The sequence below is a fragment of the Arvicola amphibius genome, chromosome 9 (genome assembly GCF_903992535.2).
Source record: "Arvicola amphibius chromosome 9, mArvAmp1.2, whole genome shotgun sequence".
Classification (NCBI taxonomy): domain Eukaryota; kingdom Metazoa; phylum Chordata; class Mammalia; order Rodentia; family Cricetidae; genus Arvicola; species Arvicola amphibius.
The window spans coordinates 55330155-55356072 of NC_052055.2; the positions used below are offsets into that span (position 1 = coordinate 55330155).

A 25918-nucleotide genomic window follows, 5' to 3' on the forward strand; every position below is an offset into this window, starting at 1 on the left:
CATTTCTTTAAGTGATTCTCAGGCATTTGTGTGTCATCTTTTGGGAACTCTCTGTTTAGTTCTGTACCTGTTTTTTAATCGGGTTGTTTCTTGATGTCCAGTTCTTTATGTATTGTGGGAGCCCACAGTGACTATTTCCATCTTGACTTAAGGTCAAAGAGTTCAAGTTTGTCAAGATCAAATAAGACGATGTTTGACCAAAGGTGTGGCTACTAGATGCTTAGGTCCTCAAGGCCAAATAACAGGATGTTTGACTAATGGTGTGGTTACTAGATGTTTTGAGTATTAAGGAGGTAATTACATGTTTGTTCCTTGTAACATTGGTAAAGAAGTCTTTTGCCCTCCCCTTTTGCTTTGGGCATATAAGAGTTATAAGAAATGAACTCGAGGCTGTTACAGTATTCACTGGAAGCCATCCTGATTCTATCTGTTGTTTTGTTAGACAAGTTGGCTGGTCCCAGTAATGTATTTAAGATATTAACCTTCTACCAGATATGTAATTGGTAAAGATATTTGCCCATTTTGTAGCCCATCTGTTTTCAGTTTCATGAGGTCCCACTTATTGTTCTTAGTGTCTGTGCTGTCGGTGTTTTGTTCAGAAAGTCTTTTCTGTGTCAGTGAGTTCAAGGTTATTTTCTAATTTCTCTTCTGTTAGGTTCATTGTATTGTATTGTATTGTATTGTATTGTATTGTATCTGGTTTTATGTTGAGGTTCTTGACCCATGTGGAATTGAGTTTTATGCAGGGTAATAAATATGAATCTATTAGAATTCTTCTATATGCTGTCATCCAATGTCAATCCAGCACCATTGTTTTTTGAGATGCTGTCTTTTTTCCAGTGTATTTCTGGCTTCTTTATTAAAAAAAAAAATCAGGTGTCCATAGTTGTGTGGATTTACATCTGGATCTTCAGTTTTATTTCCTTGATCAATATGCCTGTTTTTATGTCAAAACCATGCTGTTTTTATTACTATAGCTCTGCAGTACAACTTAAAATTGGGGATGGTGCTCTCTGCTCCTCCCTGTTCTAGAGACAGCCGCTTCTTTTCGTGCAGTGCCAGCCTCGTTCCAGAGACACGATGGTGAAGGTCGGAGTGAACGGATTTGGCCGTATTGGGCTCCTGGTTACCAGGGCTGCCTTCACTTCTGGCAAAGTGGACATTGTTGCCATCAATGACCCTTTCATCGACCTCAACTACATGGTCTACATGTTCCAGTATGACTCCACCCACGGTAAGTTCAAAGGCACAGTCAAGGCTGAGAACGGGAAGCTCGTCATCAACGGGAAGGCCATCACCATCTTCCAGGAGCGAGATCCCGCCAACATCAAATGGGGTGATGTCGGCGCCAAGTATGTTGTGGAGTCGACCGGTGTCTTCACCACCATGGAGAAGGCTGGGGCCCACTTGAAGGATGGGTCCAAAAGGGTCATCATCTCAGCCCCTTCTGCGGATGCCCCCATGTTTGTGATGGGTGTGAACCATGACAAGTATGACAATTCCCTCAAGATTGTCAGCAATGCTTCCTGCACCACCAACTGCTTGGCCCCCTTGGCCAAGGTCATCCATGACAACTTTGGCATCGTGGAAGGGCTCATGACCGCAGTCCATGCCATCACGGCCACCCAGAAGACTGTGGATGGCCCCTCTGGGAAGCTGTTGCGAGACGGCCGTGGTGCTGCCCAGAACATCATCCCTGCATCCACTGGCTCTGCCAAGGCTGTGGGCAAAGTCATCCCAGAGCTGAACGGGAAGCTCACGGGCATGGCCTTCCGTGTTCCTACCCCCAATGTGTCTGTCGTGGATCTGACATGCCGCCTGGAGAAAGCCGCCAAGTATGATGACATCAAGAAGGTGGTGAAGCAGGCATCTGAGGGCCCACTAAAGGGCAACCTAGGCTACACTGAGGACCAGGTTGTCTCCTGTGACTTTAACAGTGACTCCCACTCCTCCACCTTCGATGCTGGGGCTGGCATTGCTCTCAATGACAACTTTGTGAAGCTCGTTTCCTGGTACGACAATGAATTTGGCTACAGCAACAGAGTGGTGGACCTCATGGCCTACATGGCCTCCAAGGAGTAAGAAGCCTGCCTGCCCTGACCACCCATCCCAGCAAGGACACAGCAAGAGAGAGGCCCTCAGCTGCTGAGCAGTCCCTGTCCTAACTCAACCCTTCACACTGAGCATCTCCCTCACAGTTTCCATCCCAGACCCCCAGAATAGCAGGAGGGGCTTAGGGAGCCCTACTCTCTTGAATACCATCAATAAAGTTCATTGCACCCTCAAAAAAAAAATTGGGGATGGTGAGACCTCTAGCAGTCCTTTTATTATTCAGGATTGTTTTAGCTATCCTGGATTTTTGTGTTTCCATATGAAGCTTAAAATTGTTCTTTCAATTCCTGTGAAGAATTCTGTTGAACTTTAGATGGGGATTTTGTTGAATCTTCAGATTGCTTTTGCTAGGGTGACAGTTTTCACTATATTAATCCTACTGATCCAAGAGCATGTGAGATTTTTACATCTTCTGATAGCTTTTTCAATTCCTTTCTCCAATGTCTTAATGTTTTTTATTATGCAGTCTTTTACAAGCTTGCTCAGCACTCGGGAGGCAGAGGCAGGCGGATCTCTGAGTTCGAGGCCAGCCTGGTCTACAAGAGCTAGTTCCAGGACAGGCTCTAGAAACTACAGGGAAACCCTGTCTCGAAAAACCAAAAAAAAAAAAAAAAAAAGAATTGTGATATGATACAATATTTTATTCTTTGAAACTATTGTGAAAGGTGTTGTTTCCCTAATTTCTTTCTCTCTTCGTGCCATTTGTATACAAAAAGGCTCCCAACTTTTATTTGTCAATTTTGTATCTTGTTAATTTCCTGAAACTTTTTATCAGTTGTGGGAAGTTTCATGGTAGAATTTTAAGGGTTTATTTCATATAAAAATCATAACATATGCAAATAAGGATATTAGCAAACTGGGCAGTGGTGGCACATGCTTTTAATCCCAGCATTCAGGGAGGCAGAATCAGGTAGATCTCTGTGACATCTACAGAGTGGTTCCAGGACAGCCAGCGATACACAGAGAAACCCTATCTCAAAAACAACAACAAGATATTTGTATTCCCTTGATCTCCTTCAGTTTTCAATTTGCTCTACTAAGACTTCAAGTACTATATTGGATAGGTATTATCTTGTTCCTGATTTTCGTGGAAATGCCTTGAGTTTCTCCTTCAGATTGATATTGATGTTGGCTGTGGGATTGTTGTATATTGTCTTTATTATGTTGAGATATATCCCTGGTATTACTAATCTCTTCAGGACTTTTATCATGAAGGAATGTTGGATTTTGTCAAGGGCATTTTCTGCATCTAATGAGATGACTATGTAATTTTTTTTCTTTCAATTTGTTTATATGGTGGATTACATTTATTGATTTATGTATGTTGAAACCATACCTGCATCTATGGAACAAAGCAAACCTGATCATAATAAATAATCTTGGGTGTGCTCTTGGGTTTGGTTTGTAAGCATTTTATTGAGAATTTTTGCTTAAATATTTATAAAGGATACTAGACTATAATTTCCATTTTTTATAGATGCTTTGTGTGGTTTAGGTATCAGGATAATTATAACATTTTAAAAAGAATGAGGCATGTTTATTCTGTTTTCATTTTGCAGAATAATTTGAGGAGTATTGGTGTTTGCTCCTCTTTGAAGAACTGGTCGAATTCTGAGCTGAATCCATCTGGCCCTGGGCTATTTGGCTGGGCCACATTTAATTGCAGCTTTTCTTTTACTAAAGTTTATAGTCTGTTTACGTTGCTTATCTGATCTTGATTTAACTTTGGTAGGTTATATATATCAAGAAATTTATCCTTTTTTTAGGTTTCTCAGTTTTGCAGAGTACAGATTTTTAAAGTAGATCCTTATGATTTCCTGAATTTCTTTGGTGTCTATTCCTGTCCTCTTTTCACCTCTAAATTTCTTATTTGGATCTTCTATCTCCATCTTTAAGTAAAATTGCCTAAACTTTTATCAGTCTTATTGATTTTTTCAAAAAGAACCAATGAATTTTCTCAATGAAGAACCAACTCTTCATTTCATTGATTTTTTTTGTCTGCCTTTATTTTATTATTGATTTCAGTTTTGAATTTATTTTTTGTCATTTACTCATTTTGAGTGTTATTTCTCTTTTGTTCTAGAGCTTTCAGGTGTGCCATTAAGTTGTTAATATATCTTTTTTTTTTTTAATGTAGGCAACTTGTGCTATGAACTTGCCTCTTAGAACCACTTTAATTGTGTCTCATAGGTTTGGGTATGTTGTGTTTTTATTTTAATACAATTCTAAAAGGTTTTTTAAATTCCTTTCTTAATTTCTGTCTTGGTGCATTTTTCATTCAGTAGTGAGTTGTTCACTTTCCATGAGTTTGTATATTTTCTGTTCTTCATATCCAGCATCAATCTATTATAGTCACATAAGATGCAGGGTCTTTTTGTTACTGTTGAGACTTGCTTTGGGTCTCAGTATGAGGTTATTCGTGTCTTCTTTAAGAGCCTTGACCATATCCACAGCTGCTATTCTGAAGTCTTTGTTTCTGCCTTCAGCTGTATCGCATTTCTCAGGGCCTGTCTAGTAGGGTTGCTGGGTTCTGGTGGAGCCATGCTGTCCTGGCTGTTAATGTTTGTGTCTTGCACTGGTGTCTAGACATCTGGGACTGGAATGGTTGAGATGATTCTGGTTGTTGGTATCTGGTCTCATCTTTGTAGGTGGGTATTCTGTCCCTGGATTTCAGCTGCCCTCTTCTTAGGATAGTGTGGTGGTTCTGGGTAACCAGAGACAGAGTGCCTCTGCAGGCCTGCGGTTGGGAGAGAGGAGTGGGGGGGAAAGGCTGAGGGAGTTAAGGGGATCCCGTCCACACCAGGAGGTGGTGTCACCAGGGAGTTGGAGTTGTGCTGGGAAGAAAGCATCTTGCAAGCAGTTTGCAGTAAATCAAAGAATGATCTGTAGAAACAAGAATGTAAAGTTTAGGGGGGGTCCCAGGACCTAAACCAAGAGTTGAGGTCTCAAGTGAACAGATTTAAGGTGGGAATGGGGGCACCTGTAAACTGGTTGTTATGGGGCTGAGGAAAAGAATGGCGAGACTTAAACAGAGGACAGGCTGTGTTTCACCTACCTGAGTCCCTGTTAGGCGTAGCCATTTAGGGTCCCAGGTGGGAAGTCTCCAGGTATCAAGGGATTGATGAGAAGGAAGGGGAGTGAGCTGGAGGGCTAGGAGAGTTCACAGGAAGGAGGGAAGCTGTGTGCACACCAGGGTGAGGCAGAGTGCCCTGGGAATGGAGGTGGTGTGGGAAGAGAAGCTCCTACAGGCAGTCAGCTGCAGCACTGCGGGTGGACGCTGCCGTGTTGACTTCTTCGGAGTACAAGTTTGCTTAATCTGTCGCAGTTTGGGAGGGTTTGTTGATATTGTCGAGTCTTTTTTATTTCTCTATTCTAATTAAATAAGTTATAAAAGCGGGAGTAGTCATTCCTGTGTGAAGCATGAGAGAAACAGATCTACAAATTTCTAGGTTGGAAAAGCCCCTTCCAGGATCAGCCCGATAACTCTTCATAAAAAAAACTGTGGTTTGAGGCCACAAACTTGGCAGACTGGGCCACAGTCCTGCCAAAGGACTCAAGAACAAACTGAAAAAATATCATATCTGGCTATTGCCACAGATGGGAATATTTGGTATTTTGAGTTTGAACATCTGCAAAACTGACTGAGTTCTTCATCTGAATGGGCTGGCAATGTGACATCAACAATTTGGAATCCTTACTCTTCCAGAGCTAATGCGGTCAGATCTCTCTCTCTCTCTCTCTCTCTCTCTCTCTCTCTCTCTCTCTCTCTCTCTCTCTGTGTGTGTGTGTGTGTGTGTGTGTGTGTGTGTGTGTTCCTCCCCCTCTTTGGGGACTGGCTGATAAATGGCAAGAGACCTGTGATCTCAGTTCCCCTCACTGAAATCGCTGTCATCATCTGAGTGTGTCTGCCCCTCCCCCAATTCATGCAAAAGTCTAAACTTCCAAGATAGTAGAGTAGGAAGGCGGGGACTTTAAGAAGTGATTAGGTCATGAGGGTGTCTTGATCAAGGGGCCCCAGACTCCCTCAGCCTGCTTTTGTGTGAGGACAGTAAAAAGATGTCCCCAGCAGGTGCCACCTTTCCCAGCTTGGACTTCCTAGCCTCTAGACCTGTGAGATATAGGTCGATATTATTTACAAACCTCCCAGTCTATTTTGTTATAGCAAATCACACAGATTAAGACAGAAATTTGCTACCAAGATTGTGCTGATGTAACAGATACCTGAAAATATGGACGTGGCTGTAGAACTGGGTAATGGTGGAGCCTGAGAATGTTCCCCATGTATGTTAGAAAACTCTACACTGCCTTGAATAAACAATTGTGGCAATTGTAGGCAAAGCTTAGAAGAGAGAAGGGAGAAGAGAGGAGAGGAGAGGAGAGGAGAGGAGAGGAGAGGAGAGGAGAGGAGAGGAGAGGAGAGGAGAGGAGAGGGAGAGAAAGTGGGGGAGACAATGGAGAAGCCATCTGTCTTCTTAAAGAATACCATTTAAAATTTTCAAAGAAGTGTGGAGGAGCTGGAGAGATGGCACGGCAGTCAAGAGCACTGGCTGATCTCCCAGAGGACCTGGTTCAAGTCTCAGCCCTCACATGGTAGCTGTCAACCAGCTGTCACTCCAGCTCCAGGGGACATCAGGGAACTCCTTGGACATCAGGCATGTACATGGTAAACAAACAGACAAAACACATTAAATAAATACATTTTTAAAATTGGTACAAGGAGGCCACAGATAGAAGTGAAGAAGAACTTAGTTGAAATATATTCAAGTGCTAACCTTTTATAGAAGGTAGAATTTCTGAACCACTAAACTGGATATTGGGTTGAGGGAATGGCTAAGTGCTGAAGGAATGCCTTGGTCCCCTCCATGATAGCAGAATTTAAGAAGTTAAACAAAAAGATTTGAGAACAGACTTGTTATTAATGGGGCAGCAGAAGAGCTGGGCAAGGAGAAAGCCTGTTTGAAAGAGATTATATGGTCACGTGACCTTCCAATATTAATCATCCATCAAACATATGCAAAGACATAGCAAGACACAGAATGACCCCAAGACAGTTCAGAAAATAATGGGGCTGCTCATCCTAAATCCTGAGTATAAATGCCCAGAGAGAATCTGCTATTGGGATGATTGCAACTTTAAGAATGAGACCACCCCAGAGATTCTAGACAAAAACCAATGGCGAATGAGCGCATTCCTAAGGAACCCTTAGACTATGACCTGAAGCCCTGGTGTGGGGCTACACCAGGAGAGCCAGGCCCTGCTGCTATGGAAGGGCAGCTGCCGAGGTCACGGATCAGGTGGAAGACGGCACCACAGGCCCGGGGAGCCTGGAAGGCAGAACACAGAGTTAAAGAAGATCATTCTTCAACTGTGAGGTTTGGTCTCTGGGAGACCCAGCCCATTGTTTCTTCTTTGCTGTGTCTCTTGTTTGGAATGGAGCTTTCTGTCCTCCGCCTTTTCCATTGCTGTGTTTTAGAAATACGCAATGTGTCTGATTTCACATGCTCATAACTGAAAGGCGCTTTGGCGCAAAACCAATCCGGCCTCCATTTTGTCTCACTCACGTCTAATTTAGGTGACATTAGAGACTGTGAACTTCGACCTTTGAGCTGACGCTGGAATGGCTTAATACTTTTGAGGATGCTGGGACAAAGACAGGAGTTTGGGAGTCACAAGAAGAATATGGCAGACTGTTTGTATGCTCTGAAGGTTATATGTTGAAATCATGACCCTCATGGTGGGGACATTAGACAAGTAGGAAGTTGGAAGGTAAAAGAGGTAAATGGCTTATTTGAGATGCCAGGGAGCCAGCGTGCTCCTTCCACCAAGGCAGGGCAGGGAAGACATATTTATTTAAGAGGTGAGCCCTCACCAGACACTGAATATGTCATACCCTGACCATGGACTTCACAGCCTCTAAAACTTTGAGAAATAAACTTTTCTTGTTTGTAATCTACATAGTCAGGGATATTCTGTTACAGCAGACCAAATAAACTATTCAGGAAGCTTCTTCAGAAGTCACAGATCACACAGACAGGGTTGGTGTGGGATGTCCTTCTGCATATGTGTTGCTTTTACTGGTTGATGAATAAAGCTGTTTTGGTAAATGGCTCAGTAGAGTAAGGCTAGGTGGGAAGTCCAAACAAAGATACAGAGAGAAAGAGAAGGCAGAGTCAGGGAGTCACCATGTAGCCAGACACCAGAGAAGCAAGATGTAAGGTAACAAGCCGCGAGCCTCATGGTAAATTATAAGCTATAGAAATGAGTTAATTTTATGCTTAGAGATAGCCAGTAAGAAGCCTAAGACATTGACCAAATAATTGTAACTGATAAGCCTCAGAGTGATTATTTCATAAGCAGCTGTGGGAACTAGTGAGCAGGACCCAGTGGGTAGAGAGAAACCAGTCCAGGGGGACTGAAGAGACAGAGAAGAGTGACCCAACAACAAAGGGTTTCTTTACATAGCCCTGGTTGCCCTGAAGCTCTCTCTATAGATTGGGCCTCACAGAGATATACCTACTTCTGATACCCAAGTGCTGGGATTAAAAGCATGTGCCTCCTCACCCAGTGGATGGAGTACTTTTTTACGTGTATGTAAGTAAAACCATGCTCTGATGGGCAACCAGGAATCACACACACACACACACACACACACACACACACACACACACATACACATGCCCATGTCATTTTTTTTCTTTATTGACATTTTCATAGATTATTTTCAAAAATAAAATTTGTTCTCTTCAAGGTCCTATTGTGAATGAATAAACTTAACAGAGAGGACTAACATTGACAATAGGTTTCAAAACATATCTGCAATGTTTAAAAGGCTAGAAATTGAATAATATATAAAAAAAACAAGGTACACCTATGGACAAAACCAAAGACCCATCTTGTGTATGTTGCATATCTAGGCTTGGCAGTAGTCCATATTCCCTGTCCATGTCTCTGCCTCTGTGGATATTTATGCAGAAATGCAGCAGTGGTGGTTTGAATGGCCCCCAACAGCCTTACATGTTTCAATGCTTGGCCTATGAGGAGTGACACTATTAGGAAGCATGTACTTGTTGGAGTTGATGTGGTCTTGTTGAAGGAAGCATGCTACTATGGAGGTAGGCTTTAAGGTCTTATATGCTCAAGCTACCCCCAGTGTGGGACACAGCCTACTTCCTGCTGCCTGTGGATCAAGATATAGAACTTTCAGCTACTTTTCTAACATGATGTCTACCTGTCTCCTGCCGTGCTTCCCACCATGATGATGATGGATTAAATCTCAGAAACTATAAGCCAGCCCCAATTAAATGTTTTCCTTCATAAGAGTTGCTATGGCCATGGTGTTTCTTCACAGCGATAGAAACCCTAAGACAGAAACTTAGTACAGCTTGAAGTAAATGCTAGGACTTTACAAAGCTGACTCAAAAGGAATTTTAATGAGCTAGGTGTTCCTGAGTGGAAGCATTTCCAGATGTTCAGCTGTGTAAAGAAGAGACTTGTGAGTGATGGGTTTGTACTTTGTTGCTGGGAAGGGCTCTGAAGACAAGATGGACCAGAAGTTCTTTTTTTTATGTCACATGTTTATTTACAATTTTATTTAGTAATAAGAGTTCAAGAGTTTAATCCAATTTTCAGATCACATCTCCTAAACAAATTTCATTCTGTTAAAGGGATGAATTAAATATCCTCATTTTTTAAGAAGCTGGTGCCTTACAATGAGGAAAGGAGCAGAAAATCCAGATCCAAAGTACACAGTCATCATCGCCAGTAACTGCCACTTGTTTTCCACCGAAAAAGGCAAATTCTTCTCTGGGACCTCCTCGTAGTGGCTGCGATGAATCAAGAAGGTGGTGAACCTCCCAACACTCTGGCCCAACATGCTGCCAAAGGAAGCTCAGAGAGGGGCGCAGAGGTGGAAGGTGGGGAAAAATGGACCAGAAGATCTTTAAATAACAAGGAAGCACGGCATGGCAGGAAGTGTCCTCCTCGTTCCTACTTCCAGATTTCCTTTCTTGAGTGCTTTAGCTATCTAGTCTTGCCAATTTTTCTAAATTCAGATCAAAGCACACAGTACCCCAGCTATACCTCTAAGTAGGTACTTTCTAGCGTTTTTTTTTTTAAAAAAAATCATCCTTGCATTTCTTCCTCTGAAAACCCCAGGGCCTTCAGTTTGCCTTGCTACCACCTTCTTATGCTCTCATGAGGGCAAGACTTGACATCTCGCCAGTTTCTCTCTCACTTCTGTGACATAATAGGTACGTGGGAAGCTCACGGCTTTCCCTAACACCACGTGTCCTGGCTATCCACTTCCTTACTTCCTGCTCACCACTTCTGGCTGCGTGAGCATGCCAGTGGAACCTGGTTTGGAATTGTGACCTCTTCATTCCTCATTGCTAATCGAGAAAATGCTTCTCAGGTTTCCCCTACGTCAGATCTCAGAACAGACTCTTGAGACCAGGGACTTGCGTTGCAGCATTCTCTCCTGCTGACCTTAGCAGCATGTCAAGTTCTCAGCTTCCCTCTGACCCCACAGTGCCTTCTCAGGCATTGATTTAGGAATTCCTCCCTTTTCTGACCTGAAATGTGTGATTTCTTCCCTTCAACACTCAGCTTTTCTTCTCTCCTCACTCTGCTCACCCCATGTGGGTGAGATCATCCACACCCACGTCAAGTCCTTCTCTCTCTGTGGTGTACACCTCTCTCAAGAGTGTCCCAGGCCTCCTCCCAAAGGCATCACAGCCATGGTCTAAATTTATCACCACACTGAGTCGCACTGTATTGGAAGATGGCAGACAATCGTTCATTTCTACCTTGCATGATTCATGTCCATTTTTTCTCCAAGGGGACATACTTCATATTTAAATCAAGGAAGAAAACATAATAGAAAATATCTCTAAACTAAAAATAAGGAGTACTTCTACCAGTGTTACTTATATACATGCAGATGATATCATGAATAACATTACTTTATTTGATCACTTAAAATCAATGAAAAGTAAGTAAATATAATTTGGAGTCCATCTGAAAGCAGTTTTGTGCAGAAAGGGTTCTCTGTAAACTTTATCAAAGACTTTAAAGATGTCTTTATGTGACTTTTTACCTTGTGTGTTTACAATGTGTGTTTGGGGCTCCCTTACAGAGAACCCATTAGAATTTGTAGAGTAGGCAGCTGCTGTTGGCAGTCTGTACTTCGGAGAGATTCTCCACATTTTCCATGACTAAAGTCTGTAGACAAATTTGGACAGATTAGATCGGTTGTTACCAGAGATAAGATTGCCTGGTTTCCCTCCCTAAAGTCAATAATAATCTTAGCTGGTTCACATTCAACTCCAGCTGATAGGGGGAGGGAGGGGTTACGGGACTGTCTTGCCAGAGGAAGATCAACTTGATTTAACATATATTAACTCCAATGCAAGATCATTACAATTGAGTCTAACAAAAATTTCCCTCAGCATAGGAGAAAAACCAAGGCAGATAAGAAAAAAAATAGAGACATCCCTCTCCATAAGAGTGAACACAGCCCGGAGTAGCAGATATCCTTGTTGTATGTCCCCCAAGCCTAAAATTGGGCTTGGCATACAGCAGTGGCTCAATCTTTGCTTCATGTGCTGCTGAGTATCATACAATTTTTAAATGTCACAAAATATTATTCTTCTTTTGAAAATTTCAGCCATTTAAAATGTAGACACCATTCTTACCTCTTAGAAGGGCTTCATTTGGCCCATAGCCGGCCACCTGCTCAGCTGCACTAATGTCCTTGCACGTGATGACAACCCGAAACCATCCTTGTAAGCAATGCCACCCAAGAGTTTCTCTGAGCACCACACTGACAATAACATCGCTGTGCAGAAGGTCCCTGTGGCTCCATCCAGACTGGAGCGTCAAGCACATGCTGATTGGCATGAACGCAATGTGTGCTCATGACGGAAGCCAAGGGGCAGGCTCAGTCATTTTCCTCCATATGGTCCAATGCCTAGCTGAGCCAGGCCCCCCAAGGGGTCTACTCTACCCCACCCCACTCCTTTGCCAGCATTGTTCTGTCTACCTAAACTGCCCTCTCCAACCTCATAGACTCCTCTCTTCCTGTGAGAAGTCTTCCCATTCTTCTGCCTTCCTCCCTGACTCTAATCCACCCTACGCGCTTTCCAGCCAACTGTAACTGTTCCCTTAGCGTTGCATCCCCTGCAGTAGATGCTGTATTTTAAATATATTAATAGATTCTGTTCCCTATAATAATTATGTAGATGATCTCCTGCTTCATGACTTAATCAGCTCAATGTCAGAAACGGCATGCTCTACTTTTAGTGAAGTCCCTGCTAGGAGTCTACAGTGGGATTTGATGAATATTTGTGAAATTTAAATGAACAGCCTAAAAGGGCTCAGAATAGAATCACTTAAAGAATTTGAAAAACCCTTTGCCATTTCACAAAACAAGAGAATAAGTAGTCTTCATATTTCAGGGTCTCTTCTAAAATGAAGCTGTAGCTAATAGGAGAGAAAGAAGACATTGTTTCTTTTATTAAATTGACTTCCTATTCATCCTATAAAAAAGGTTTTGAAAAAAAATCAAGTTATTGAAGCTTAATTAACTGTTATAATTGGCTATAAATGAAAGGCTCCCAATTAGCTGTGAACTGAGTGATGGCAAAGGCATCTTGTCAAGACAGACTCCCAGGACCCTAAGAATAGCTAGAAGCAATTAGCCACACGTGTTCCCGAGGCACAACAGAGAAAGTGAACTTAAGCTTAGCTGAACAGGTCCGGGAGCAAATCCTCTGTGCTAAGTGGAAACCACCAACACCAAGCATAATCACTAGCTACTCAGAGAGGACCTGGCCATCCACAGGAACTGCTAGATGAATTCCTTTGAATTCATCTTATCTTCATTTACCTAATACCAAGTGGTATTTGTCTCATTCCTTCTGGGACTATCAAGAAATCACCAAATAATAGTAAGAGTAGTTCGTTGTTTAAGCCCAAACTGGTTGCTAGAAGCCAAGTACCTGTAGTAGTAGAAAGAAAGAAACTTTTCCTTGTCTCACGCAGGCACCTTGCCACCTAGCACATCCCTTCTGAGGCCATATGGTGCAGGGGTGGTGTCCCTACACAGGAGGCAATTCTTTGGCTCACCTCCGACAGCATGTCATATAATTTAATTAGATTCCAGCACTATCTACCTGGAGTTAGAGTCAGATCCTAGAGTTTAAGGGTTCAAGGCTATTACGTATTTCAAATGCTAATTGCTATTTTGGGATTCAGAACTTCTGACCAACCAGCTATATGTTAGAGCTTCTCATGATCCCTGCTTCAGGTTCAGACAGTTTCTAGAATGGCCCACAGAACTTAACAGTTTACTTACGTCTACCCATTTATTACAAAGGGATATAGCATTCAGATAGAGACGCCAGGGGTAAGATATGAGGAAACGGACACAAAGTCTCCGTGTCCTCTTGGGGTATTTGTAGAGGCATCAATGCATAATAAAGTTTAATCAAATCACAGATGGTGATCAATAGTTATTCACTCAACCCTCAGCTCCTTCGGGTCAGGAAATCTCTAACCAATAGTTGGTTCCCTGGTGGCTTAGTTACTTTTCCGTCGCTGTGATAAAACCATCACCACCAAGGCCACCTTGTAAAAGGAAGGGTTAATCTGGACTTCCGGGAGTTCCTTTCAAGCATGGCGGGGAAGCCTGGCAGCAGGCAGGCATGGCACCTGGAGCAGAGGCTGAGAGGCCATATCCTGCACAGCAAACACGAGGCAAAGGGAGGAAACTCGAAATGGCACGCGTCTTTAAACTCCAAGAGCCTGTGTCCAGTGATATATGTCCACCAGCAAGGCCACACCTCTTCTGCCTCCCCAAACAGCATCACCAACTGGGATCCAGCAGCCTATGGGGGGGTCCCCATTTGAACCACCACACCTATTAATCATCTGGGACCCTCACTGTCAGTCAGTTCTTTGCTGTACATAAAGATGCTTCTCACTTCCAAACACTCATGTGTGGGGAGCTATGCTCCGGAAAAGGAATATGGAGAGCACATGGGGACAAACACCCAAATCATTTCTTGCTATGTCACAGTAGCCACCATGTGAAAATTTTACTGGGGTGTGGCATTTCTGACCCAGTTTGCTGCGAGGTTTAACAATGAACACTGAATGTGTGCTTATGGCTTTTTTTTTTTTTTACTTTTGATTTGTTTGATAGGTGTGCTACTGTTTCAGTGGGTGGAGTTACAAAACAAGCAATAAAATGTCCAAAGACAAACAGAGTGAGATCACTAAAAGACTCTGAAAGTTAGCTTAAAAACTAACTAACTAGTGATTGGATAGACTGAGGTCAGGTTAGTGAAGAGTTACCAGCCGACGTCATCACAGGAAAGCACTTATTGGGAAAGACATTTCAGGTATAACTCCCATGCCATGTACGTGGTTATCTTAGTTAGGGCTTCTATGGCTGTGAAGAGATACCGTGACCATGGAAACTCCTAAAAAGGAAAACATTGAACCGAGTAGCTTACAGTGCAGAGGTTTAGCCCATTATCATCATGGCAGGACATGGTGCCGTGCAAGCAGACCCGGTGATGGTGAAGGAGCTGAGAGTTCTACATCTTGATCCACAGCCAACAGGAAGTTGACTGTGTCACTGGGTATAGCTTGAGCAGAGGAGAACTCAAAGCCAGCCCCCACAGTGACACACTTCCTCCAACAAGACTACACCTCCTAATAGTGCCACTCCCTTTGGGAGCCATTTTCTTTTAAACCACTACAGTAGTCAAGAGTAAGTCGGTGCTTAAAACAACATGCAGCCTACTGTGGTGTGCAGAGGCAGAGATGTGGGTTGCGAAGTTAGATGATATGAAGCTCCTTGAAAGACTGGTTCCAGAGTCCTGTGTTAGCTAGATGTCTGGACAAAATGGAATGGGAATGGAGGGCTGTGGAGACACTCGGGGGAGAGTGTCATGCAGCTGTGGTGAGCCAGCATCACCCTAAAATTCTGTGGGCAGCAAACTCTGAGTCTCACCTAATAATTATTTTTTGCCATTTTCCTTTTACTGAATTTTTTTCTCACACACTGTATTCGGATTATAGTTCCCTTCCCTCTACTCCTCTCCGTTCCTCCCGGCCTCTCTTCCATCCTCATCTATCCCCTTTCTGTCTCTCACTGGAAAACAAGCAGGCTTCCGTGGGATTATAATAAACCATAATATGATAAAAACAAAGCTAACACATCAGAAATAGACAAAGCAAACAAACAGAAGGAAAAGAACTGAGAAGGCACAAGAAACACAGACCCACCCGTTTGCACTTAGGAATACCATAAAAACACTAAACTGGGAGCCATAATAAGCAAGGGACCTGTGGGGTAAAAAAGAGAAGGAAAAATAGGTAAGTAAAATAAAATAAGAAAAAAAAATAAAAATGATACATTTTTGTTTTGTTTTGTGTTAAGAAAGAGTCCTGATATGATTTTATGAGGTAAGGAACCTTCAAAGATGCCACTGAGTTTATTTTCTACTGACCATCTATGCTGGGCATGTAACCTACCCTTAAGAGCAGTTTGTTTCCCTAGGAGGAGTCCTGTCGAGGCCCGTGTGGGTCCCAACATAGATAACTATTTTCCCTAACTAGACTGGAACGGAGTCACGAGGAGTAATCAGACACAGCTTACACGGTCATCCTTGAAGGGCAAGATCCCTCGTTTATTCTCCAAACAGTTTATATATCATCCCATCAACTGAGCGGGAAAATACATTAGGCTGTCTCCTAGGTAACCAGGTGAATGGTCTTATGTCATGTCCTCATCTACCTGTTTGTGAGTATGCTAGCTGTCACGTAGGCCATGAATTAGCATCTCTATAAGACATCCTCCAGATTAAGAAAGGAAGGAGTACCAAACATCCTGATCAGCTTCAGCCAACACCTCTCCTCAGGTGATCTACATTAATAACAAAAGAAAATAGGAGCAGCACATCCAGGCTGTTGTTAGGCTGAGACAGCTTGTCTGCAAAGCTACGTGACCACCTCAGGCCGGGCCTGTGGCTCTTGTGCCATACCGAAATATGGGCCTACAGAGTCCCTAGGAGGAAACTAAATTTTTATTTGTAGGTGGTTATCAGCTGGAGATAGCTTCAAGACTAGAGATGAGGGCATGTGCCCACTCTTTCCAGCTCTAGGACCCCGTGCGATGCAGACCCTGCACACGCTCCCTCAGTTCTGTGAGGTCATATGTGCATTGATCATGTTTATCTAGAGAGTCTTTTCTGTGCTCGCTTCGGCAGCACATATGCTGAGACTGGAAGAATACAGAGAAGATTAGCATGGCCTCTCCACATGGATGGAGCGCAGGTCTGTAAAGCAATACATAGTTTCCACAGAAGAGGCAGAAAGAGTGCAAAGCCACAGGAGATGGAGGACACCAAGAAAACAAGGTCCTCCACGTGGCTGACAATGAGGGCTGACTGAGAAGCCAAGGACAATGGCACTGGGTTTTGATCCTACTGCATGGACTAGCCTTGTGGGAGCCTAGTCTGTTTGGATGCTCACCTTCCTAGACCTGGATGGAGCCGGGAGGACCTTGAACTTCCCACAGGGCAGGGAACCCTGACCGCTCTTTGGACTGGAGAGGGAGGGCGAGGGAGGGAGGGGGAGGGAAATGGGAGGAAAGGAAGAGGTGGAAATTTTTAATTAAAAAAAGAAAAAAACAACAAAAAATAAGATTTCAAAAACTTGTATAAGTAAACTTATTTCACAGCAATATCAGGTTAATCTTAGAAATTGCAGTTTTCCAAGTACCTGCTGTCAGTGTTGTGACCCAAATTTGAAGTCATATTAACTAATTGGAAATTGAATGAAAAACTGAAATAAAAGGACCTGACACTCAAAATAAATAAATAAATTTAAAAAATGAGTGCATAAGAAAAGGGGGAAATGTACTGGATTTCTAAGCTGCTTTTTACTTTATGAAAACTTCATTTCACACTTTTGATCCCAGCACCTGGGAGGCAGAGACAAGCAGATCTCAGTGAGTTCGAGGCCAACCTGGTCTACAAAGTGAGTTCCAGGACAGCTAGGACTGTTACACAGAGCAACCCTGTCTCGAAAAAAAAAAAAAAAAAACCTTCATTTTATTTAATAACTATTCTAAGCTGATATTTGACAAGTTCACTAAGGAGACAAAAATAATGAGCTGATTATCATCTTTGATATAGAAACCTAGAATATGTGGGTAGGAAAAATATTTGGAATATAAATGTTATACATATATATGTGTATTTGTTTTATAATTGCTATTTTGGTCTGTGCCACTATTCCCTTTTTTTCTCAAAGAGAAAGTTAACTTTAACACTTGCAAACCCCCACCCCTGCACCAAAGGCAAGCATGGTGGTTAATGCTTATAATCCAGGCACTCACTCCCTGAGAGGCTGGGGCAAGAGGATCATGGGTTCGAGGCCGCATAGTGGCACCCTGTACGAAATGATCAAACAGAAAAACAAGAATAAAAGATACAGCATTGGAAATAGACAGAAATACAGAAGGCAAGAGATGCTGTGGGCTAAGGGGAATTAGGGGATGAAGCTGAGAAAGGGCCAAGGTGGCTTGCTTTCCTGTAGAGGCCACAGGGTAGGGAAAAGGAAGATGGCTCCAGTTCCCAGGACAAGAGGATGTCAGGTTCTGGGTGGGGCAGCAGCGGTCCTTCCCAGGGAGCCAGGGAGCCATTGAGACCACCATGGTAACAGTGTAAGAATCACTGCGGTGAGTCGATTGTTATGATCCAGAACTGGCTGCTAAATGTCTCCTGAAGTCTGAAGGAAATGCAGACACATGCCATACATGGTAAAGTCCCTCTGTGCCAGTGGGAAGGCATGGGCACAGCACAGAAAACCTGTAGCCAGAGAGCATGCCCTTGCGGAGACTTTACAAGCATTCCTGTTAAAGGTATTGTTTGGGGCTGGAGAGATGGCTGTGGTTAAAGTCCCAGCTGCTCTTCCAGAGAACCCCAGTGTAGGAGGTCCTTCTGTATTCTGTTGACTTTATTGGTTGAATAAAGAAGCTGCCTTGGCCTTTTGATAGGGCAGCCCTTAGGTGAGCTGTAGTGAGGAGCTGTGGGCCGGATTCCCGCCACCCTGCTCCCGCATGCTTAGCTTTACACGTGAAATAACATCACACAAATTGTATTCTTTTAAACACTGCCTGGCCCATTAATTTCAGCCTCTTACTCACATCTTGACTAATCCATATCTAATAATCTGTATAACACCACGAGTGGTGTCTTACCGGGAAAGATTCAGCACATCTGGCCTGGTGGCTGGCTTCATGGCATCTGGCATCTCTCTGAGGAGAGGCACGGCGGTCTGACTAACTTAGGAGAGGCATGGCATCTGACTGAGCCATCTACCTCACTTCCTTCTTCCTGTTCTGTCTACTCCACCCACCTAAGGGCTGGCCAAGGCAGTTTCTTTATTAAAACAGAAGACCCTCCCACATCATTTCCCCTTTTTCTGTTTAAACAACAAAGAAGGCTTTAACTTTAACAGCAAAATTACATATAACAAAACAGTTATCAAGTAAGAATTAGTTACAATATTTATATCTACTTTCTTTTATCATAACTAAGGAAAACTATAACTATCTATCTACTCTTCAACTCCATCAAAGACTCCAGAAGAACACAATATTACCTAAGTGAACAAGAAGTAATCTATTTTCAAAACTCTATGACAGAGACATCTTGCTACCTGGATAGTCACCCAAAGTTCTTTTGTACCGCTGGGGCATCCATCTTCATCCTACAGGCCCATAGTTTCCAGTAGACATTTCCATGATGCAGGAAATTTCAAAGGCAGTTCAGTCAGTATCTGCTGTGTCCTGCAGAATGTCTTGCAGACTCTTTCATGAATCAGGAATCCCAAAGAATCATCTCACCTTTAGGCTAGTTCAGCAGTCCTCTCTCTGTGGGTTTTTTGTGTCCAGTTTATGCAACAGTCCAGGCAAAAGCAGTTTCTTGTGCAAACTGCTATCCAACTCCATAAGGATCCTCTTCAATGCCCATCATCTTCTTGAAGTAGATTGGTGTTGCCAGGAGCAGACATGTCTCATTGTCATCAAAAGCTCTAAGTTATTACAACATTTAAATGCCATATTCTGTAGTCTTTGAAAGATATTAGAAATGCCTAACTGAAATATATCTCTATATATCTTGAAAATCTAACTAACATGACTACAAGCTTGACTATTATCAATGATTATCCATTAACAACCTATATTTCTTAATTATACATTACATTTTTAAAAGAACTACACAATCACAGTACCTTAATCAAGATCAGAAATACATATAACAAGATTGACCTTAATATCATTAACCAAGCCGGGCGGTGGTGGCTCACGCCTTTAATCCCAGCACTCGGGAGGCAGAGGCAGGCGGATCTCTGTGAGTTCGAGACCAGCCTGGTCTACAAGAGCTAGTTCCAGGACAGGCTCCAAAGCCACAGAGAAACCCTGTCTCGAAAAACCAAAATATATATATATATATGTATATATATATATATATATATATATACATATATATATATATAATTAACCAAGATTCACAACAATCCAACTTATTTATATCTATATCATCTCCCCCTTTAAATGTAAAAGAGCATTTGAGCATTTATAAACAATCTTTGGGAACATGGGCACAGTTATTTCTCTCCATACTGTTTCCTGCTGAATGGGGACGCTGTTAATCAGATCTTTTATGGTGTAACCTGTGTGCCAGGTTCATATCAGTCATCAGTTGGGTGAAGTAGTTTTCTGAAGGTGTTCACAGCAACCTTTCAGGAGGTCGTGGTCTATCATACCATATTGGGATAGAAGCAATCCATACGGTCTCATTTTCTGTAAAAACAAAAGAAGAATCTCTTTTCCAAAGTATTATATCCTTAGATCCAAATTCTGAAGTCAAGGTATTTTCAAAATATCTATCTTGGATTAGTTCAGCAGCATTTATAAACAAATATCTTTTAGCTGCTGTTGCTTCTTCCGCAGCATTCAAACAATTCAAAGAGAGCATTATAGCATACAGTATCAAGATTTTCTGTGTATTTTCCATCTTTGTGCAGCTATATTTTAACCTCTATTTCATTGATTTTTACTTTTTTGAGACAGGTTCTCTATATATCTTTGGCCTGGAATAACTCTTTAGACCAGGCTGTCCCTGAACTCTCAGAGATGTCCTTGAACTCTGCTTCCCAAGTGCTGGGATTAAAGGTGTGTGTTACAACACCTTGAACTCACAGAGATCTGTCTGTCTCTGCCTCCCAGGCATTCGGATTAAAGGTGTGTGCTACCATACCTTGAAGTCACAGAGGTCAATCTCTGTCTCCCAAGTGTTGGGATTAGAGGTGTGTACCACCACAACAAACTACTTCCTTTTTTTTTAATTTTAAGAACTCTCACCTTTAGCCTGCATATATTTTCAACACATTGTAAACCATTTTGATGTTTTCTTCGACTTTGAATCTTTCTTTTACTGTATATCTCTCTTTTTGTGACCACATGAGTCTTTAATTTACCAAACAATATCGGTAAGACTGAAGCCATGGCTTTGACAGCTAGATCCAGCCCATTCCTTAGCTTTCCAGCCTCATGGCAGAGGCACTGGCTGTAGCCATGTTTATGGCCACAACTCTATGGCGTTTCATGGTCCCTGCCAGCAAGCAAGCTGCAAAAGTATGTCCACAGACAACACTCAAGTCCTCACTCTGTAGCCGGCCCTCCTGCCTCAAAGAGTCAGAGTTTGCACTGGCAGGACAGCCCAGAAAGCCGGCATTTTTAAACAGCATAGCTTTTTTCTGGCTATGGCTGAAAACGGAAAAACACACGTTCAGACCCGAGAAATTGCTGCTACCAAGAAGCCATGCTTTACTCTATTCTTTCCCAAGCTTTCTCAAGCTTTCTGTGGATTCAGTTATCCACGTTGGGTGCCATTCTGTAGTGAGGAGCTGTGGGCTGCGTTCCTGCCGCCAGGTTCCCAGCCACCGGCTAGCTTATGCCCCCAAAATAACAACACAGAGATTGTTTTCTTTTAAACACTGCCTGGCCCATTAATTTCAGCCTCTTACTCACATCTTGACTAATCCATATCTAATAATCTGTATAACACCACGAGTGGTGTCTTACCGGGAAAGATTCAGCACATCTGGCCTGGTGGCTGGCTTCATGGCATCTGGCATCTCTCTGAGGAGAGGCACGGCGGTCTGACTAACTTAGGAGAGGCATGGCATCTGACTGAGCCATCTACCTCACTTCCTTCTTCCTGTTCTGTCTACTCCACCCACCTAAGGGCTGGCCAAGGCAGTTTCTTTATTAAAACAGAAGACCCTCCCACATCAGTGAGCAGAGTAGACAGAACAGAAGGGAAGTGTGGCAGACGCCATGCTTCTCCTGCCCAAGATGGACGCTGGTTAGACTCATGCCCGTAAGCCACAGTGAAGTGGTGATACACATTAATAGAAATGGGTTAATCAAGATGTGAGAGTTAGCTAGTAAGAGGCTAGAGCTAATAGGCCAGGCAGTGTTTAAATGAATACAGTTTCTGTGTAATTATTTTCGGGATAAGCTAACCAGGTGGCGGGATGGGGCCCACTGCCCGTTCCCTATTACAGAACCCAGGTTTGGTTCACAGCATCCACATGATGGCTAACAAAAATCTGTAAATACAATTCCAGGAAATCACATGACTCCCCTGACCCCCGTGGGCACCAGGCATGCATGTGGTACACAGACACACATCCAGGTAAGACACTCATACTCATTTAAAAAAAATTAAGGCTTTGATTTTCATCTAAGTAAAGTGGTAATAACCCAGAGTAACAGAATTTGGTTCACATCCAATACTGTGATATAAAAGCCATAGGAAGCCATCAGACTTGTATAGACAATGGGAATGAAGATAACTGTCATCTCAACAGTGGTGTATGGACAGCCAGTGGTGATCAGAAGAGGCACCTCTCTCAGCCATAGCCAGGGCTATGTAGAGAGATCCTGTCTCAAAAACAAAGACGGAAAAAAAGAGAAAGGAAGAAAGAAAAGCACATAAGCCATACATTGGATATAGATGGGGGGGTCAGAGAAAGAATAAGTGGAGACAAAATTTTTAGGAGGTGCCTCTACACCTCTGTATTAATTTCAGACAAGGCAAATTCTGAATAAGAAAAGTTAGGTGTGAAGCCAGCATTGAACAAGGACGAGGGGGGTCAGTTCATGAAGTCATGAAGAATACATAACAACTCATACCTAGTTGCTTAGCGATAGGGTGTTCGCTTAGGCAAAGGAACTGTGGCAGAGTTACACAAAGCAAGTGGGTCCACTGTTACAGCCGGAGACTTTCGGTGCTTGGCACTGCTGTATCTAAGGCGAGGGAGGACTGAGAGTGGCCAGGAGGGGCAGGTGCGGCGACTGTGCATTTTAGTCACCAGCAATGTGATGAAGTAGTGGTTTGGTGGTGGGAAGGGTGGGCCACGAGGTGGAGGTGTTTCCATGGTGGCATGGTGCAGAGGCCGAGGTGTGCCATGGCTCCTGTCTCCAGAAGAGGGCTCATTAACTGTGGTTCTGGTTCCACAATACCACAGCAGAGTTACCACGCTGTTCACGAGAAGCAGGGCACACCTACCGACTCCTCCTTTGGGGACAGTGGGTCTGTTAGATTCCAGCCAGCTTTCTCTACTGGGCTAACTGCCTGTGAGGACTACAGAGGCCTGTCAGTGTCCAAGGTGGGTCCAGTCCTCTGATGGTCACAGACACAGTTTTTTATTTGGTTTGTCAGAACGTGACAATTTATTATTTGCTTTAGCTGTCTTTGTGGGAGGAGGTGGGCACTAAAGACATCTATCTTATTGACATGACTCCACCAAGAACTCTTGAAAGTCAAGAATAAGAAAATGAACAACTCAATTAAAATGTAGGCAGACTTTAGCAGTTCACCCAAGAGGATATTCAGATGAAAAACAAGTACATGAACAGAGATGCTATGTGATTTGCCACTAAGGAAATGCAAATCAAATCAACAGTGCAATCCTACAGCGCTTCTATGAGAATGGCCAAATACAAACCCATTACTCGACACTAGAGATAAGAGCAGCCCTTTTATCCATTGTGGGCGGACTAAAAGTTTGGCAGCTTCCAACAAACACACCCGCACTTTACAACAATCACGCTTTTGAGTTTACTCAAAGGACTTGGAAATTTACGCCTACCCATGGCTGCGGATAGCAGTTTTATTCATGATCCAGAACTTGGAAGCAACCAAAGATAGATTGTGGCCTGTCCAGGGAATGGAATTTTATTCAGCAAGTTGTTCTCTGAGCTACACACAAATAAATAAAACAATGTAAATACAAAACAAGCTATCGTGGCTTGAGATATACGTTTTATTTAGTAAAATAAGAATTTTTATGTCTAACAACAAGCACTTATTTTCTTCAGAAACACAGAAAATTACTCTAAGTGAGCAAAGTTTCAACTTTGCATCTCACCATCTCCAAATGTGGGCAGTTCATCCAGTCTCTTAATTACCAAGAGATTCGTCTGATTTTTATGTTACTCGTCTAATTGCCTATATCCTAGAAATAGCATTTTAGATACACTGTTTGTCCTTACGTTGTAGCTGTTGGGCAAATAACCTGAATTCAGCTTGCTCTGGCAGACGCTGCAATGAATGAACAGGGTTAGTGCTGACACCTACTGGTAGGAGAGGGGATGAGCAGGACAACCAAGTTGCTGGTGGGACCTGGACAACCAAGTTGCTGGTGGGACCCCGTAAGAAGCTTACCTGTCATCCTGAAAAGGGATGACATCCTTAAACATTTGAGATCGACATGGAAGGTTCTGGAAATGAAGGATAAATGAATGTCGAGAAAGCTGTCTTTCCTGGGGGCCCTAGTATCTTTGGCAAACCCTAACGTTTTGTCTTGCATTGTTTCTCTCCTGTGTAACCTTACAAAACACTGCAGGGCTTCAGAACTGTTTCCCAGGGATGGCGGCAGGAGCAGGGGATGTTGGGATAGGGGTGGAGGATGGAAGTACGGAAAGCTTCCTTTACCTTGCTCTCCTTGCCCCGGCACATCAGCCTAGATTCTAAACTGGCTGTCTTTCAGCAATCTCCAGTTTTCCTCTAGAGATATTTTCCAGCACAGCGTGGGTCGTAGCTGTTGCATTATGTCACGCTGTCTATTTTAAAAGCCGTGGATCATGGGAGGTGCCACACTTCATCACCTCACAGTTCCTCGGGTGTCCCGTGAATAGCTGTAACCCAGAGTGGTGGGAAGCGACCCAGAATGCCATCGCAATCAAGTGGAAACACGCACAGCATAGTTAAGGGCTCAGGGGGGTGCCATTGTTAGGCAGGAATTTCTATAAAACTCGGGAAAAAAGTCAGTATCTGACATTATTCATCCTTGTCAACTCAAAAGGGGTTTGGGCAGGTCTGGAAGGCTGGACTAGAACTCAGGAACTTGGATATACAAAATCATGAACCACCACCTCAGCCAGCCCTCCCCCAACACCCCAGGTAATGTCCCTACCTGGTTTTCCCGTTGTCTTCCTGTGTTCCTGCTCCTCACCCACCGGACCTTCTCCACCTGAAGGGTTATGCATCGGAAAACAATCCTCTTGTTTCTAAGAACTGGGAGGGGCTGGCTACACTTTTTCCAGAATAAAGAATTTCCTAAACTGCTGTGCTGCCTCACGGCTCTAATCTTGGAATTTGGGAGACTGAGGTAGGTGGAATGCCACGGGTTCAAGGCCAACCTTGGCAACACAGTGAGCACTTGGCTTGCCAAGACTGCAAACGGAAGCTGGGATACAGGAAAGGAGAAATGAAGGGTAAAAAGAAACTCAAAATTGGCCACATGTTTATATGTAAAATACAAAGCATAGAAAACAACTGTATGCTCTTTTCCTTTGTGTTCAGAACAACTCAAATGAGTCAGCTCATCATATTGTGAGTTTCTGCATTTTTCTAAGTAATTTGAGTACTTACAGTGGGAGTCTTGTGAACAGAAGTTATAGGAGCTGAACATGCTTGCGGGCTTAGGTCCTTCAGGGTAGGAGCATGGGCATTCTTTTGTGCACACAGGCGTCATCAAAGCCTTACGTACAACTGCTCTTCTAGGTTGGCATTTCCAGAACCCACCATTCACGGTAACATCTTGCACCGGGACCACTTTACGGTCATTGAAACAAACACCATTACTCAGTGTGACAGACCAGTGTTGCAGGTTGCTGAGCTCTTTCTGCTGTGGTTACACTGTTGCTGCGAAGGCTTAAACACGAGGACCCAGATATCGAGTGCCCAGGATGGGAGCCCTGCTTCTCCAACGTTAGGACTGAGTCTGCCTGTTGTTTATTTCGGCCTCGGTGACTGTTCCCTTAGCTGATAAGCTGCACTTGAGGGTATTGCTAATGATACTTAGCTGCTATGCTGTGAAGAGACCATGACCAACGCAGCTCTTATTAAAGAAACCATTTCATCCGGGCTTGTTTACAGTCTAGAGATGTAGTCCGCTATCATCATGGCGGGAAGCGTGGAGCTGAAGCAGTAACAGAGTTACACCCTGATTGGGGAACCTGGGCCAGGCATGGCTTTTTTTTTTGTTTTTTTTGTTTTTTTTTTTTTGAAATCTCAAAGCCAACCCCCAGTGACAGACACACTTCCTCTGACAAGTACACACCTATTCCAACAAAGTCACGCCTGGGGCGGGAGAATTGTCTGTATTCTGTCAATCATGTTTTAAATAAATGCTGATTGGCCAGGCAGGAAGT

General features: G+C 43.2%; 2 protein-coding genes and 1 non-coding gene across 4 annotated transcripts; 2 read left to right on the forward strand and 1 right to left on the reverse strand.

The window, feature by feature from the left end:
• The first annotated feature begins 1054 nt into the window (after positions 1-1054).
• On the forward strand, positions 1055-2082 carry LOC119823565 (glyceraldehyde-3-phosphate dehydrogenase-like). 2 transcript variants are annotated; one of them, XM_038343642.2, is made up of 2 exons: positions 1058-1203; positions 1258-2082. In XM_038343642.2, exons 1-2 carry the CDS (start codon positions 1081-1083, stop codon positions 2080-2082), a joined length of 948 nt encoding a protein of 315 aa, XP_038199570.1. In that variant the 5' UTR covers positions 1058-1080. The 2 variants fall into 2 exon arrangements, with proteins under 2 accessions (XP_038199569.1, XP_038199570.1); XM_038343641.2 differs by having other exon boundaries at positions 1055-2082.
• A 7711-nt stretch (positions 2083-9793) lies between these two features.
• LOC119824069 (cytochrome c oxidase subunit 7C, mitochondrial-like) lies at positions 9794-9985 on the reverse strand. Its single transcript, XM_038344300.1, has one exon. The coding sequence runs from the start codon at positions 9983-9985 to the stop codon at positions 9794-9796; it is 192 nt and encodes a 63-aa protein (XP_038200228.1).
• A 6387-nt stretch (positions 9986-16372) lies between these two features.
• Positions 16373-16479, forward strand: LOC119824168. The gene has a single exon (XR_005287088.1). It is a non-coding gene; the product is annotated as a U6 spliceosomal RNA (small nuclear RNA).
• Positions 16480-25918: the final 9439 nt, after the last annotated feature.

Bases quoted from the DNA above. Each gene is read 5' to 3' on its own strand.
- LOC119824069 (XM_038344300.1), bottom strand. From the start codon at position 9,985: ATGTTGGGCCAGAGTGTTGGGAGGTTCACCACCTTCTTGATTCATCGC.
- LOC119823565 (XM_038343641.2), top strand. From the start codon at position 1,081: ATGGTGAAGGTCGGAGTGAACGGATTTGGCCGTATTGGGCTCCTGGTT.